At 36.2% G+C, this 17,258-nt stretch overlaps 1 protein-coding gene across 1 annotated transcript; it reads right to left on the reverse strand.

Annotated features, from left to right (window-relative positions):
• Positions 1-1,008: 1,008 nt before the first annotated feature.
• Positions 1,009-2,804, reverse strand: LOC116716606 (gastrula zinc finger protein XlCGF57.1-like). Its single transcript, XM_032557428.1, has one exon. The coding sequence runs from the start codon at positions 2,802-2,804 to the stop codon at positions 1,095-1,097; it is 1,710 nt and encodes a 569-aa protein (XP_032413319.1). The 3' UTR covers positions 1,009-1,094.
• Between the last annotated feature and the right edge of the window lie 14,454 nt (positions 2,805-17,258).

Raw genomic sequence — 17,258 nt, forward strand, 5'->3', positions numbered from 1 at the left:
AGGAGAAAAATTTACAGTTAACAGAAGAAGATGGCTTTGTCAATCTGTCAATAATCAAGAACAACTTAGATGGATGTGGGGAGTTTGAACCGGCAACCCATCAGTTACAGGAACCACAGTGGCTACAACCAGTTTAGCTGTAGTACCACCATCTACTGGGTTCAAGTATGAGGCATAACATACACTAAAGGAAAACTCAAAACTTTTAATCTTCAATGAAATGTTACACTTTAACTTCTTTCTAAAATACATATATAAATACACATAAAAATTGTTTCAACATAAATGCATGCAGCAAAAAAGAGCAAAATATTACAGCTAAAACTAGAGAAAAAAAGCAAAATATTAAAAATAATCACATGTACTTTGTGCAATCAATGCATGAAAATTAGTTTGTGGTGAATCTTGCATTTTCTTTAAAGTACAAATGAGTTTTCTTTCATTTGAAAAGATTTTAATTAGGTAGAGTAAAACTGCTCACAATAATTTGAAAGAAATCTCATTTTACTTTAAAGACAAAACTATCACAAATACTTTTTTTTGCAGATGTTTTGAAAACACTCAATTCTGTACATTCTATTGTTGATCTAAAAAACTACAAAAATAAACCCCACAAACTCTCTATGGTACAGAATAATACAAATCAATCCCTCAAGTCCAATCATGTGAGAATGTTCTGGAAGGGAGTCCATGTCCGGTCAAACTCTGTTAATGCATGAAACAGTCAGTGGGCCCCCAAGCCTCTTCATCTATCAGCATCAGTACTGGCACTCCTCAGGGCTGTGTGCTGAGCCCTCTGCTCTTCACGTTGTACACACACAACATACAGTTTGACATAAACTGTATGTTAATACAATAATATACAGTTTATCATTATTGTTCTTTTATACAGAATATACCAAAAAAAACAAGAAAGCATCTCTGAAGGAAAATGTGTCATGGTTGCACATCTCCAAGTATCCAAATGATCACATTTAACAAATACAACAATTTTCAGCTTTATAGACATGAAACCCCTCCAGTCTTTCATTCTAGTTTTAAACCAAATCAGTTCTATAGTGAACCTCAACATAGAACATGTATGGAAAATACTTCTACTGCTTTTCACCTGTGTGACGCCTCAAGTGGTGAATTAAACTCACCTTGTGACGAAAACTTTCTCCACAGGTCACACATGAAAATGGTTTTTCACCAGTGTGAATCATCATGTGTTCAGTTAAAATCCGTTTGTGACAAAAACTTTTTCCACATTTCACACATGAAAACGGCTTTTCACCAGTGTGAATCATCATGTGCTGAGTTAAATCCTGTTTTTGACTAAAACTTTTTCCACATTTCACACATGAAAACGGCTTTTCACCAGTGTGAATCTTCATGTGCTGAGTTAAAATCCGTTTTTGACCAAAACTTTTTCCACAGTTCACACATGAAAACGGCTTTTCACCAGTGTGAATCTTCATGTGCTGAGTTAAAATCCGTTTGTGACTAAAACATTTTCCACATTTCACACATGAAAACGGCTTTTCACCAGTGTGAATCATCATGTGCTGAGTTAAAACCTGTTTGTGACTAAAACTTTTTCCACATTTCACACATGAAAACGGCTTTTCACCAGTGTGAATCATCATGTGCTGAGTTAAATTACCTTTTTGACTAAAACTTTTTCCACAGTTCACACATGAAAACGGCTTTTCACCAGTGTGAATCATCATGTGCAGAGTTAATTTCTGTTTTTGACTACAACCTTTTCCACAGTTCACACATGAAAACGGCTTTTCACCAGTGTGAATCATCATGTGTTCAGTTAAACTAAGTTTTCGACTAAAACCTTTTCCACATTTCACACATGAAAACGGCTTTTCACCAGTGTGAATCATCATGTGCTGAGTTAAATGCTGTTTTTGACTAAAATTTTTTCCACATTTCACACATGAAAACGGCTTTTCACCAGTGTGAATCATCATGTGCCGAGTTAAAACCTGTTTGTGACTAAAACCTTTTCCACAGTTCACACATGAAAACGGCTTTTCACCAGTGTGAATCATCATGTGTTCAGTTAAACTAAGTTTTCGACTAAAACCTTTTCCACATTTCACACATGAAAACGGCTTTTCACCAGTGTGAATCTTCATGTGCCGAGTTAAAATCCGTTTGTGACTAAAACATTTTCCACATTTCACACATGAAAACGGCTTTTCACCAGTGTGAATCATCATGTGCAGAGTTAAATTCTGTTTTTGACTAAAACATTTTCCACATTTCACACATGAAAACGGCTTTTCACCAGTGTGAATCATCATGTGTTCAGTTAAATGCTGTTTTTGACTAAAACTTTTTCCACATTTCACACATGAAAACGGCTTTTCACCAGTGTGAATCATCATGTGCCGAGTTAAAACCTGTTTGTGACTAAAACCTTTTCCACAGTTCACACATGAAAACGGCTTTTCACCAGTGTGAATCATCATATGCTTAGTTAAATGCTGTTTGTGACTAAAACTTTTTCCACAGGTCACACATGAAAACGGCTTTTCACCAGTGTGAATCATCATGTGCTGAGTTAAATGCTGTTTGTGACTAAAACTTTTTCCACAGGTCATACATGAAAACGGCTTTTCACCAGTGTGAATCATCATGTGCCGAGTTAAAACCTGTTTGTGACTAAAACCTTTTCCACAGGTCACACATGAAAACGGCTTTTCACCAGTGTGAATCATCATGTGCTGAGTTAAATGCTGTTTTTGACTAAAACCTTTTCCACAGTTCACACATGAAAACGGCTTTTCACCCGTATGAGTTCTCATGTGAGCATCAAAAGCAGATTTGAAAGCAAAACGCTTTTTACAGATGTCACATGAGAAAGGTTTTCTTCTTTCCTGATTTTGGTTCTCAGCTTCAGCTGCTTCCTGGAAGATGACTTGGTTCCTGTTTGGTTCTGATTCAGTGTGGTCTGTTTGCCCATCAACAGGAACCATCATGCAGGTATCAGTCTCCTGTTTTAATCCAATCTGTTCTTCATCCTGACTGCAGTAAACTTCTTTCTCTTCCACTTTTATCTGATGATCTTCAGGCTCTTCCTGTTCTTGTTTCACCTGCACAGGTTCTAACTCCTCCTGGTCCAGAGTGGATCTCCTCTCCAGGTTATAAACGTTACACTTCAGGGAATCTGGAGAAGAAAACAGAGAAAAAGAGTAATTGTTAACTTTACTGAAGTAAATCGTTTAAGGCAGAAATGAACAAAAAACCATTTGAAAATTCAAGAGCGCAGACAGAGATATAGATGAATCGACATATCCAGCTGACATTTGGAGAATTCTCAAATGAATGGATTTTAAACAAATACTATAAATTATATTCAAATTTAATTTTAGTCCACTTTTTTAAAAGCCCTGAGGAACTCCATCCAATCATTCGACTCATGAGCCGATGCACCGCGGTGCTTCATTTGCTCTACTGTGACATCAACTGGACAATATATGTAAAATAGGCAACGTGAAAACAACATGAAGCTTTACAATGAATAAACAAGTTTAAAATGTTTGTGATTCTGATACATAAATTCTGATTAATCTGGTTGTATGAAACAATGGCTGGATCCAAAAGAAAACTAGAAACAAATAGAAAAGAGAGATGTGATTGGTTTGTTACTCGCTATGTCACCAGGGACAACGATTTATTATTTAAAAATAAAAACTTTAACTGCTCAGGTTTAGGTGAGTTCTCTGTCTTACCCGCTTCATTACTCAACACATCACTAATGAAAAGTTTGATCTTTGTTATTTGCTTGTCAAACGGGAAAAAATAAACTATAAAAGCAATTTTCAAGATTTTTGGACATTGAACTTCTTTTATTTATGTAACTGTTTGGTGTATTAGTTGAAAAATGTGTTTACATGAAGTAGCTGTAAATTCCCACCCATATTGGGCCCATGAATGCACCTTTGCCCATACGTCATTGTGCCCCTTTTCCCCATAGACATATATAAAGAATAAACGCCTCATAGCGGGGCTGAACCCCGGTATTACACTAAGCTGATAGCTAATATTAGCTGTTATTTTGTCAGTGGACATAAATACAGTATAGTAATATTCTAATCACAAAATATAAACTGTAATATGTCCATCTTACTTGTGAAACGTTATCCCCCGAGATCTCGCGTCATTAGTCTGTCGATCTGAACACAAATATCTGGCAGGATATGGAATAATCTAAATCAATGTTAGGGAATATTTAAAACTCATCTGTCGGATGAGCGCTGGCGCCGCAGGATCATCAATATATGTGCTGCTGGTAGGATAAATGGATTTTTGATGTGTCACTTGTGGCTGGTTCAGTGTAACGTCAGTGTCGCTTTTTATATTGTTGCTACTAGGCCTGTCACGATAACAAATTTTGCTGAACGATTAATCGTCTCAAAAATTATTGCGATAAACGATAATATTGTTTGAAGACCATTTTACACTGATTTAATGGAAATGACGTAATAATGCATGCGATTTCCTGCCAAAGATAGATACACTTTATTTTCAAAAGAACATTTAACACTGGAACTGATGAACAAAACAAAACAACCAAAACCATAAATAACATGGATTCTCAGTCTCCATTAATAAAAAATCTACTTGAACAAAAATTAAACAACATAAAGCCAAAGTGGAAATAAATACTGCATTCAACCAAAAGAGTGCAGATTATAAAGTCTGTATATCATGTTGCCCTATAGTAATAATTAGATTTAAATAGAGAAGATGGGCACATCGACTACCCGATGCAATAGTTCACACTACACAATCCCCCCCCTCTCCATACGACAATTTTAGAACGTTGATCGTTCTCTAAGATTGTCGCTTGCGATTTCGTAACCGATCATCCTGTAGTGTGTGGTGTGTGCTACTAATTTGGTTTGCAGTTGTTTTAAGTCTCAGACTGCTCCTAGTGTTTGTTCTGGGTTGCTGTGCTTCATTGGGTTTTAAATTAGAATAATAAAGTCTATTTTTAATATTATAAAAGTATGTATAAATAAAATATATTTTGTATACTACTTCTGTTTCATAATTTTAAGCCAGACTTGCCTGGGTACTTTTAATAGGGAGAGCCTAGGCCACTTGATATTATTTGAAACTCCACGTCGTCTGTCACGATCCGGGTTTTCTCATGTGTTACACCTACGTATGAAACATCACCTCAATGCAGCAGTGGCTTGTTGATTGGACTTTTATATGAGGTTTAGTTTGACAGATAATAACACCTCTATTATTGTTTCATGCTGTTTGCATTGCAAGGCTTTACTAGCTTATATATGCACGTTCCAATTAGTAATTACCTGAGATCATTGGACGAAGCTGAAGTTGGTTTCCGATTCCAGCTTCTGATTCAGGAAATGGCTAAAGGGCGAGTCCACTTAATTTTTCACTACCTTCCACATCTTTAATAGAGTCTAGTTTAAAAACTACAACAGCTAGACTCTTCTAACCTGGACTGGGTTAATCTGCTCTCACAGCAGAATATTTATAACCATGTTTCTGATTTGTGAAACTTCAATAAAGGTTGATTTCACCACTTTTTAATCTCTGTTATAGTATAACTGCTCAAATTCCCAAACTACCATAACACCTAAACTCTTGAAACCTGGACAAGATTATTTTCAACTAACAGCAGAATATTTAAAACCATCTTTGTGATTTGTGAAACTTTTATCCGATTTGTGGAACTTCAATAAAATGCCATTTTTACCCATTTTTGCATCCAGCTCATATTAAAACTGCTCTAATGCCAAAACTACAACAACTACGTATTTAAAACTTGGACTAGATTATTCTTCTCTAATAGCAGAATATTTTAATTCATGTTTGGGATTTGTGAAACTTCACTAAAGTTTAGATTACTATTCACACTTGTTCCATGCAGTTTTTTAAAATTCCAATTCAATTCTAATTCAAAACCACTTAATTAATCCTAATGGGAAATTAAATGTTGGTGTTACTCATGAATTCTTCCAAGAGTTATTGTAGATGGAGATGGTTGTTGGAAGGAAAGATCTTCTGCAGCCGTCTGTTACATAAAGTTTCACAAATCAGAAAAAAGTTTCACAAATCCCAAACATGGATTTAAATATTCTGCTATTAGAGCAGAATAATCCAGTCCAGGTTTTGAAGAGTGTAGTTCTTGCAGTTTTTAAACCAGAGTCTATTAAAGATGCGAAAGGAAGTGAAAAATTAGGTGGAATCGGAAACCAACTTCAGCTTCGTGTAGTTAAAGGAGGAAAAGCCATAAAAAGGTCATTTTATTTCTACATCAATAAGCCATTTTCACAGCGTAATTGTGATTCCTGCGTTCATTTACCGGTTAACAAAACATTTATACGGGAAAAGAACATTTACTAAAATGATCCTCATACAGAAAGGTGCAGACATTTAGACCTTAACCTGCATCCAAACGCTGGTGGTTCCTACCTATTCGGTGTAAGATTATCTGGGGCCTCCGGGAGAAATCCAGCAGTCTGCGATGATCATCCATCTCTTCCTCCGACTTGACGATGATTTCTTTAAACTCTGTGAATGTTTCTTCAGCAGCAGTTAACGGCTCGTTGATAAACTCGTTTAGAGAAACAGTCGAACATTCAACCAAACAGACCATGCGCCATTTTCTTTGTCTTCTTCTTCTTCTTTGGGATTTTATGACTGTCGTTCATTCATGTCATTGCATTACCGCCACCTTGTGGATCTTACGATCATCACATCTAAAGATTTCTCATACAGTGCCAGTTCTCTTTGAAAGACGTAAAATCTTTTCTTCCACTTTATCTAAATAAAACAAATACAATATTAGTATTCCAGTTTTCCACAAATCCAAAGTTAATATTGTCTTCTGATTCGTATCTCCTACATACCGCAACATGTTTCACAGTTTCTTCACTCCACCAGATCAGAACCTTTCCTATAGTTTCCGTATATCCACAATGATCGCTGCTGCTTTGTTCGGAGTTACCGCTGGTTCCGCCCATCCTGTGGCTTATTGAGAGCCGATCAGCACCGGCTTGTTCACTGAATTGTGCGGTGCTGGTGGTCGAGTGTAAACGACTCTTAACGGTTTTATCTACTTGATTTTTCTGCCGGTATTTTAATAATAGTTTGTATTTATTTCTTTTTTAGCTCTGAGGATTGAAGGTGGTGCGTTTGGCCCAGATGGTGGCGCCCCCTGTTGCTGTGGCTGTCCCGTGATCAACATAAATCGATTGAGGGAAATCCAAAGAGTGTGTGACGTCACGGTGTTTGGTGATTCTTTGCTCGGGAGCCTCCGATCCAGAACCTGTCAGCACCTACCGCCAAGCGTCGGCAACTCAGCTTAGTTTTTCCTAACTTCTTCTCATCTACATAGAGGTATTGTTTAATTTTACTGTTTTTATTTTAATAAATTATTATAACATTGAAACAGTGTCTATTGCAATTCACTCTAAATTTCCCCTCTCGCTGCTCCTCTTTTTATTCAGACTTGGGAAACCCTAGTTACAGAAGTTAACAGCTGCTAGAAAAAGCAAATTAAAGTAAGATAAATGAGTACATATGAAAATAAGAAATTTAAAATCTAACAAATAGCTAAAAATTGTAATTTATACCAGGTGAGTCTTTCTCCCCTACAATGTGGACCGGTACCAGTACTGGACTGATTCTGATCCTTCAAATGATTTTAACATAACTTAGAAGTTGATGTAAAAATAATGTTTGTTTTAGCCACAAAATGATTATGCTCAGCAGCAAACAACAAATCACCAACTACAGCATAGAGCAGCTCATTCATGTAGCAGCTATGTAGCCTGACGTAAAAACATTTTGCTAGACAATGTCAAACATTGAGAAGTTTAAGTTATTTTTATCAAACCTTATCAAACACGGAGTTTTGAAGCCAAAAATACCTGAGAAATATACAGAGCCAACCATGAGAATCAACTCGTTTAAAGTTTAAACTCAGTTTCACACAAACACAAAGACCCTATAAATGTTGGGCTGTTGAACTGGACCATTCAAGCTAATTTTCTGTTAGCAGCTTTACAAATCTTTTACATGACATTACCAAGACACATTAAAACAAACCTTTACCTTGGCTTTTTTCTATTCTTCCTTTCTTTTCTCCCTCCCTGAAGGATAAGTCCTTTTTGGAGACATTGTTTTGCTGACTTGTCTTCTGACCGGAGCTTTTCACGTTTGGATGAGGCTCATGTTACCAGCGAAGCGTGCGGTACCTACCGCAGCCACCAGGGGCCGCCAAGAGCATATTGTTTCTTTCTATCAATAAAAAATAATTTCTACATACATTATCAAATATATATTATTGTAAAAACAAACCACTTAATAGTGACATTGTGTGGTTTTGATATTATGACAGAAATTATTACTAAGAAAAATAAATAAAATCAGCTCCACTGAGGGGGCCCCTTAGTGGCCCTGGGGCCCTTAGTGGCTGCTTAGTTTGCTAATGCCTTGTGCCGGCTCTGGCAATCAAAGCAGGAAAATTAATTTGTGGTGAATCTTGCATTTTCCTTCAAGTACAAATCCATCTTATTTCATTTGAAAAGATTTTAATCAGAGTAAAACTGGTTAATATAATTTGAAAGAAAACTCAATCTCATTTTACTTTAAAGACAAAACTATCACAAATACTTTTTTGCAGATTTTTAAAAAAAAACACTCAATTCTGTACATTCTAGTTTTGATTTTAAAAACTTTTAAAATAAACCCCACTAACTCTCTCTATTGTACAGAATAATACAAATCAATCCCTCAAGTCCAATCATGTGAGAATGTTCTGGAAGGGAGTCCATGTCCGGTCAAACTCTGTTAATGCATGAAATAGTCAGTGGGCCCCCAAGCCTCTTCATCTATCAGCATCAGTACTGGCACTCCTCAGGGCTGTGTGCTGAGCCCTCTGCTCTTCATGTTGTACACACACAACATACAGTTTGACATAAACAGTAAGTTAATACAATAACATACAGTTTATCATTATTGTTTATTGATACAGAATACACCAAAAAGAACAAGAAAGCATCTCTGAAGGAAAATGTGTCATGGTTGCACATCTCCAAGTATCCAAATGATCACATTTAACAAATACAACAATTTTCAGCTTTATAGACATGAAACCCCTCCAGTCTATCATTCTAGTTTTAAACCAAATCAGTTCTATAGTGAACCTCAACATAGAACATGTATGGAAAATACTTCTACTGCTTTTCACCTGTGTGACGCCTCAAGTGGTGAATTAAACTCACCTTGTGACGAAAACTTTCTCCACATTTCACACATGAAAATGGCTTTTCACCAGTGTGAATCCTCATGTGCTGAGTTAAATTCTGTTTTTGACTAAAACCTTTTCCACATTTCACACATGAAAACGGCTTTTCACCAGTGTGAATCCTCATGGGCTTGGTTAAATTCTGTTTTTGACTAAAACCTTTTCCACAGGTCACACATGAAAACGGCTTTTCACCAGTGTGAATCCTCATGTGCTTGGTTAAATTCCGTTTTTGACTAAAACGTTTTCCACAGTTCACACATGAAAACGGCTTTTCACCAGTGTGAATCATCATGTGCCGAGTTAAAGCCTGTTTTTGACTAAAACCTTTTCCACAATTCACACATGAAAACGGCTTTTCACCAGTGTGAATCATCATGTGCTGAGTTAAATTAACTTTTTGACTAAAACCTTTTCCACAATTCACACATGAAAACGGCTTTTCACCAGTGTGAATCATCATGTGCTGAGTTAAATTAACTTTTTGACTAAAACTTTTTCCACAGTTCACACATGAAAACGGCTTTTCACCCGTATGAGTTCTCATGTGAGCATCAAAAGCAGATTTGAAAGCAAAACACTTTTTACAGATGTCACATGAGAAAGGTTTTCTTCTTTCCTGATTTTGGTTCTCAGCTTCAGCAGCTTCCTGGAAGATGTCTTGGTTCCTGTTTGGTTCTGATTCAGTGTGGTCTGTATGCTCATCAACAGGAACCAACATGCAGGTATCAGTCTCCTGTTTTAATCCAATCTGTTCTTCAGCCTGACTGCAGTAAACTTCTTTCTCTTCCACTTTTATCTGATGATCTTCTGGCTCTTCCTGTTCTTGTTTCACCTGCACAGGTTCTAACTCCTCCTGGTCCAGAGTGGATCTCCTCTCCTGGTTATAAACGTTACACTTCAGGGAATCTGGAGAAGAAAACAGAGAAAAAGAGTAATTGTTAACTTTACTGAAGTAAAACGTTTAAGGCAGAAATGAACAAAAATCCATTTGAAAATTCAAGAGCGTAGACAGAGATATAGATGAATCGACATATCCAGCTGACATTTGGAGAATTCTCAAATGAACGGATTTTAAACAAATACTATAAATTATATTCAAATTTCATTTTAGTCCACTTTTTTAAAAGCCCTGAGGAACTCCATCCAATCATTCGACTCATGAGCCGATGCACCGCGGTGCTTCATTTGCTCTACTGTGACATCAACTGGACAATATATGTAAACTAGAAAATTTCTGAAGAAATTTAACCGGGGCCTGCCAAAGCGTGTCCGTCGGTATGGGCCCGGCGTTATCATGCTAGAAATTAGCATCGATGCTAAAGAACTCTGCAATGTAATTAATAGCATGTGGAGAATCACAAGAACGTTAAGTAAGGTGGACGTGCACCATTCAGTATGATTTAAAATTTGTCAAGGCTTTTATTTTGCAATTTTTGTTAAACTTCATTTCAAAGGGCCAAACTAATCCCATGTATAACAGTCATTGGGTTAAATCAGTTATATAATGCTCAACAGAGCAATTACCTGATTTAAAAATATTCAAGGCTTTTATTTTGAAATTATTATTATGCTTCATTTTAAAGTTTTGAACTAATCCCATGTGTAACAGTTACTGAGTAAAATCAGTTATATACAGCCCATAGCAGCAAGTAGTTCTAAAGGCCAGTTCAGTCCTGATCTGTTTCAACTGAGTGTTCCACTATAGTTAGAACTACAGTGATGCGTATTTGTAGTCCTAATCATACGGTGGCCCTGAGGTGCAAAGCACAACAACATTAACGAAGCACAATTACAAATTCAAAAACACAACAACATTAACGAAAGCACAACAACATTAACGAAAACACAACGACATTAACGAAAACACAACAACATTAACAAAAACACAACGGAAAAGGTATGTCCCAGTGGGAGACCTAAGAAATCGCTGATTGGACTACAACTCGTTTTACTTTTGAACCGGAAGTTATTCTGGTGTGCTTCCTTTTAATGAGAAGCGGGCATACGGTCACAATGTTTTGCCCAAACTGCGGGAAAGAGCTGGTTGAGCCGTCACCAAACTTCTGCAGCAATTGTGGCAAGAGGCTTCAACGTCAGGAAATATTTATGGAAGATACTCCACAATGTTCAAGTAAGTTAATAAGCATAAAGAAATATTTATGTTTCTTATGGATGTAGCAACTTGCTAACGTTAGTGGTCTCCAGACCGTGTCCACTGTTATTTAGTTCTTCATTGTAAATGCAGTTAAAAGTACACAAACTCGATATAATACAGCAGCATGGTATTAGCCATATATAGAAAAAGCCCATCTAGGAACAAGTGCTGCGAATTAGCTGTTGCTATTGCACTATGATGTAAACATGAGACTGCTGTTTTGTTCAGTTTGTCTATGTCGCTGTATGTCTGTCCCTACCAAATAAACCAATTAAATTAAATTAAAAATAGTAAGGTCCGTTACAGCCTTAGGCACTGCTTAAGGCTGTGGTCCGTTAAGGTCCGTTACAGCCTTAAGTAATTTGTGTCGTTCGTAATACATATCGTCTGTTTGCATGAATGTGATGTGCAACATTTTTTCTTTACTTTACTTCTAGCACAACAGCCTGTTCCCTCCTGCCCTGCACCAGCCCTCAGCACCTTCCTTGAATACAGAAAAAAGAAAAATGAGGAGCGACAAAAGTATTCTCTTGGGAAAAAGGGGTTAAAGCAAAAGGAAAAAATGAAAGTTCGGGTAGGTCCGGTTTTGTTCCGACCAAAAACAAGCAGCTTTTAAGTACCATAATAGACTTGCTTAAAGAAAGTTCCAGGTAGCAAAACTATACAGAATAATTGTTTAACAGCAACAGCAAACTGTCAATTAATGATAAGTCAAAACAGTAAATCATCTACTGATTAATTATTGCATAATAATTTTCCAATCATTGTTCTGTTTGCATCAGTTCAATAGTAAAAGCTTGAAAATGACTGATAATAGTTAATGGATCTATTTGGATGTTATTGTAACATAATACAGGAGGAATTAAAAACAAAAAGAAAACAACAGAGTATTCTCTAAAACAAAACATTGCTCAGTCTTCCGCATAATTTTTTTTTTGTTTTCAGATAAATATTGGCTTGATGACCATTCACAAGGATGGTCTAAAGCCACAGCGTGGAAAAACCATTTTCCTTGCAACAGATCCAGATGTCTCTGCCACACCTCTGCTCAGTCTTGCTGCTAAAAAAATGAAGGACTTCAACAAAGATATAAAAGATGGACCTTTCCTCCTTCTGTACCCAGATGGGACAGAGGTTATTAATATCCCTGGGACACAAACACCGTTTACTCTTGCAGCTTATAAGGCTGAAATTGGCAAGTCATACCAAAGGATCTCTCTTTTCCTCTGCTTGAAAAGGGACTTTGAAGAAGGTAAGCTCAGCTGTTTGTGTGTATTGTTTGGCACATTGCACTAACTTCAATAAATGTACATATTAAAACTGTGCAATTAAGCATTGGTGGCATGAACCAATCAAGTAAAAAGTATACATAGATTGGCTCCTAAATGTAAACTTACTTCCTGGAAACTTGATAGCTAGACACTCAGTTATTAGTTTTTACCAGTGCTGTGTTTATGCTTCCAGATACAATGTAATATAGTTGACCGAACACGGTACTATCACTTAGTAGAAGTTAAATTGGCTTGTTTTGTCTTTTTTTCCTTATCAGTTGGAAAATTGTCAGACTCGCCCGATTCCGACCCAGAGGTTGTTATTAGAAAAAACTCAGAGTTTGATCTTGCTGATACACTGGTAAGTACAACTTAAAATGTATTTGGTCTTTTGTTTTTATTTGGTTGAGTGACCACAACAAGAGCATTTTACCTAAGCTTCATAGGACTGTGCCGATGTTTTTATGTGAAATTGTGTTTCATTTTCTTCAGCCATGGGAACCTATGGATGAAAGCAGTCCTTTGCAAAAGGTGGCAGAAACAGAGTAAGTTATATTTTAGGTACATGCCATAGCATGGTGTGTATCAAAAGTATTATAGCCTTCAGTGAATTTTCATACAGTATGTACTGGTGACATGTTGAATGTGGATATTTTTAAATTATGTGGTTATGGGAACATGTCCTGGGAAGTATTTGTATTTTTTTTCAAGATGTTTGTTTTTAAATGTTGAATATACTGGCGTGGAAATAATTATTACACTACCCTTGCTTTCTTCAATCTCTTATACATTTTACAAGTATACAGTTGTTTAGATAAATATAACAAAAAGGTTCACAAGAGTTTCAGTAAATAACTTTTGTCAAATAGTTTTGCATGTTTTTTGCGATAATGAGTAAAATCGCTTTGCTTCTATAAAGATGGCATTGTACTGCCAAAACTGCTTTTAGGCATTCCATGTTTTAAGTTATGTCTGTTTTAGTCAGATGACGGACAGAGGAGTTACAGTGCAATAAAATGATTGAGACATTGAAGAAAACTGGGTGATCCCATCATTTATACTTTGACAGCATATGCTAAAAATACCCAGTAATATGTTTTTTCATTGTCCTCTAAGGAATGGTGTTGGGGATCTTGTACTTGCAAATGAAGTACAACAAGTACAAACTTTTTATTATCTCACACAACAATCCACAGATTTTTATCTCAAACCTTTAAGTAAAATATTTAAATATTAAAATAACTGCAGATTAGTCAATCATTAAGTTTTACTCTTGTCTTTTCTCTGTTTTCAGGTTATGGACTTGGATAACAATGGCAACAATCCAGGCACCAGTCAATGTCTCACTGTCCAGAGCTCCTGTTACAGGTGTGTAGGGGCTTCTGTCATAAAAAAGAAGTGTGTTTGTAGTGTCATCATGACAAAGTAATACCGATACATCTATTGTAAATTTATGTACTTTGGATGTTGTATATGTAATTTCTGACATAAATTTAATGTTTTGTGAAGAAAAGTTGGAAGTACACCTTTATGCTTTTTTTTTTTTACCTCATCTATATTGTGCATGTTTTTTCTCCACAGAGACTACACCACTCTCTTTGAGCCCATTGTTATTGATGATGATGATGAGATTGAATATTTTACAGAAGACAAAAAGCAGGACCTGCCCCCAGAAGAACATTTGTTAGTAATTTTAATATTTTGTATTAAATTAATCTGCATCCTGGTCCTGAACGTAATTACATAATGCTAAGTGTGATCAATCAACTGTTTTAAAATAAGTTTATTTTTTTCTAGACAAACAAACGTGCAGCCACATGATATTATTGCAGAACTGGCCAAGAATATTGACCACAAGAAAGTCAGCCGGTTCAACATATGTCGTACTGATGTGTGGGATGGAGCTGTTCGGGGCTTTCAGAGGAGCACATACTCCGACAAGAATGACATGTTCATCAAATTTAACGATGATGCTGGCTGTTTGGAGGAAGGGTTGGACACAGGTGGCCCGAGGCGTGAGTTTCTCACGCTTCTTATGGCCATTCTGAGAAATCGTCCTATCTTTGATGGACCCCCAGAAGCTCGTTACGTTGGGTGCAATTCGAGAGGTGAGTCATTTTTGGGTTAGTGAACCTAACTAACCTTAGTTAGTGAAGTGGTAGTACTTCTAAAATAAAAATTTGCAGAAACATGTGCTTATGTGTCTGTCATAAGCAGATCTAAGATTTAATTACCCACCGTAATAATTTGCTCTGTACAACAGCTGCCAGGGAAGATGAGTATTTTTTAGCAGGAAAGATGATTGCTGTATCGATTGTACATGGGGGACCGGCACCACATTTTCTCTCAAAGAACCTGGTCAACTACATGATAGGGAATCCAAGTTTCAGCGCCACTGTTGAAGATGTTCAAGATGAGGAGATAGGGAACGTTCTAAAGCAGGTAGGAAATGACCTAGGTTTAGGAAATAGATTTATTGTATGCCAACTGGAGATTATTTTCACGTTCAGATTAAGATTAGGAAATTATTATAACAAAATAGTAATTTCGTTTTCTCAAAGCTTGACAAATCTTTTTGTTTTCAGCCTATCTCAAGAAATGTGAAATCACAATTGCACAAAATGTTTATGCTATTTTTGTATTCATAACGAAGAAGTTGTCTAATTGATAGTTCTGTACTTCTTCTTATAATAAACTGCTTGTTTTATAGGTCCTGGAAGCTGAATCAGATGAATCTCTGCTAAATATAATTTTTCAAAACAGCAGGATGTTCCAAACTGCTGGTTGCTTCAGAAGTGTGAAGACTTCTGAGAAGAAAGCTTTTGTAGAGGAGTATCTCAGATGGTACATCCTTGACAGAAACCACAGTGCCATTCAACGGTAATTACTAAACAGTGAGCTATTAATATTATATTATGTTATAAAGATTTTAAAACTATTCTAAAGTTCAATGCTCAATACTCAAGATCAATGACATATTTCCAGTTGTTCACACCTGCCACTGATATCATGACGTTGTAATTTACTATGAAAAACTAATTGGGTATAAAAAATTGTGATCAAATTATAGATATGAAATTACTTGATCAGATATCAAATTTAACAAGCTTCTTTCCTTAATTGATTTTGTTTTTTATCGTTGGTTGTTAACCTCTTTGTGTGTCCTTCTGAAAAATTATGTGAAATGTTGTAATATATTGAGCAATACTTTCCAAATTCTGAGTTTCACCACTTTTATCATCCATTCAGAATTTTATGTACAATAGGTATAATCTTCTTTTGTCATCATAAATATATATATATTTTTAATCATTGTCAGATTAATCATAGGTATGGCACATAAATAATTTTTCAATGTGATTTCTAAAAATATACTGTTGCATGACACAATTTTGTTTTTTTTGCAGTGAAAACATTTTTTTTTTAAGTTTGAAATGATAAATTTTTACTTTTAATGATGATTTTTGAGCACTGTGAAAGGTTAGCTTTACTTTGTATATTTAATTTTCTTTTCTTTTTAGACATATTGTACTACAATGTGGTTCACATTTACACAGGACTTAGAATACTTCATATCTATGCTATGAATAAAGTGCAGTGCGTATGTTTTTATCCTTAACAGATTCAAAGATGGACTGGCAAGTCTGGGGTTTTTCGCTGCACTGCAACAGCATTCCAGTGTCCTGTCCCCAGTCCTATGTTTCTCTGCCAAGGCCCTGACTGCTTCAGACTTGGAGACCATGTTCAAACCAGATCTCAGCCCAGTAGGAACCAATAGGCGGCAAAAGGAGGGCAAAACAATCGTCTTCTGGGCAGATTATTTGCTTGATCGCGAAGGTTAGTAAGGACAGATTGTGTTTTATTCTAAAATGGTTTTTTTTCCTTTGTTTTATTAGGAGGAAAGCATACATAAAAATAAATCATTTGTGCAATGCATTATCTATTAACTACATTGTTTTTAATTTTTCTGAGAAAAACACTGCTGTATGTCTAGAGGAAGTCCTGATGTTTGCTACAGGTCTGACAGCGATTCCACCAGCAGGCATGATGCCATCCCCACATCTTGAGTTTTTGAGTGATTCACCCTTTCCTGTTGCAAACACCTGTGCAAATATACTGAAACTGCCACTTTTGGAATCTTACGCTGCTTTTAGGGCTAACATGGACTTTGGAATACAAAATGCTCCGGGATTCGGATGCTACTGAAACTGAAAGAAGAGATTTCTTGGCAGTCTTGTTCTAATGCTGTTGGCATTCAGCTAATTTTGTGAATGTGAATACAGGGTCCATGTTGTTCTCCATTTCTGGGTGGCAAAGCCTTGCCATAATTTCTGAAAAGATTAGATAATATGATGTCCTTTTCAAAGTGATAGCTTTGAAAGGGACATCAGCTCATGAAGTCAACAATCCGTTAGGGCAAATTCTGTATTTTTTTTTTAGAGTGGTGTATGTCTGGTTTAGGTTCACGGTCCGGGCATTTGTAATATGTCCATAATATAGTTTTTTTGTATCATCTTTAAAGGGGATACACTCGGCT

This window comes from Xiphophorus hellerii, unplaced genomic scaffold, assembly GCF_003331165.1.
Source record: "Xiphophorus hellerii strain 12219 unplaced genomic scaffold, Xiphophorus_hellerii-4.1 PGA_scaffold_73__1_contigs__length_124999, whole genome shotgun sequence".
In the NCBI taxonomy this organism is placed as follows: Eukaryota; Metazoa; Chordata; class Actinopteri; order Cyprinodontiformes; family Poeciliidae; genus Xiphophorus; species Xiphophorus hellerii.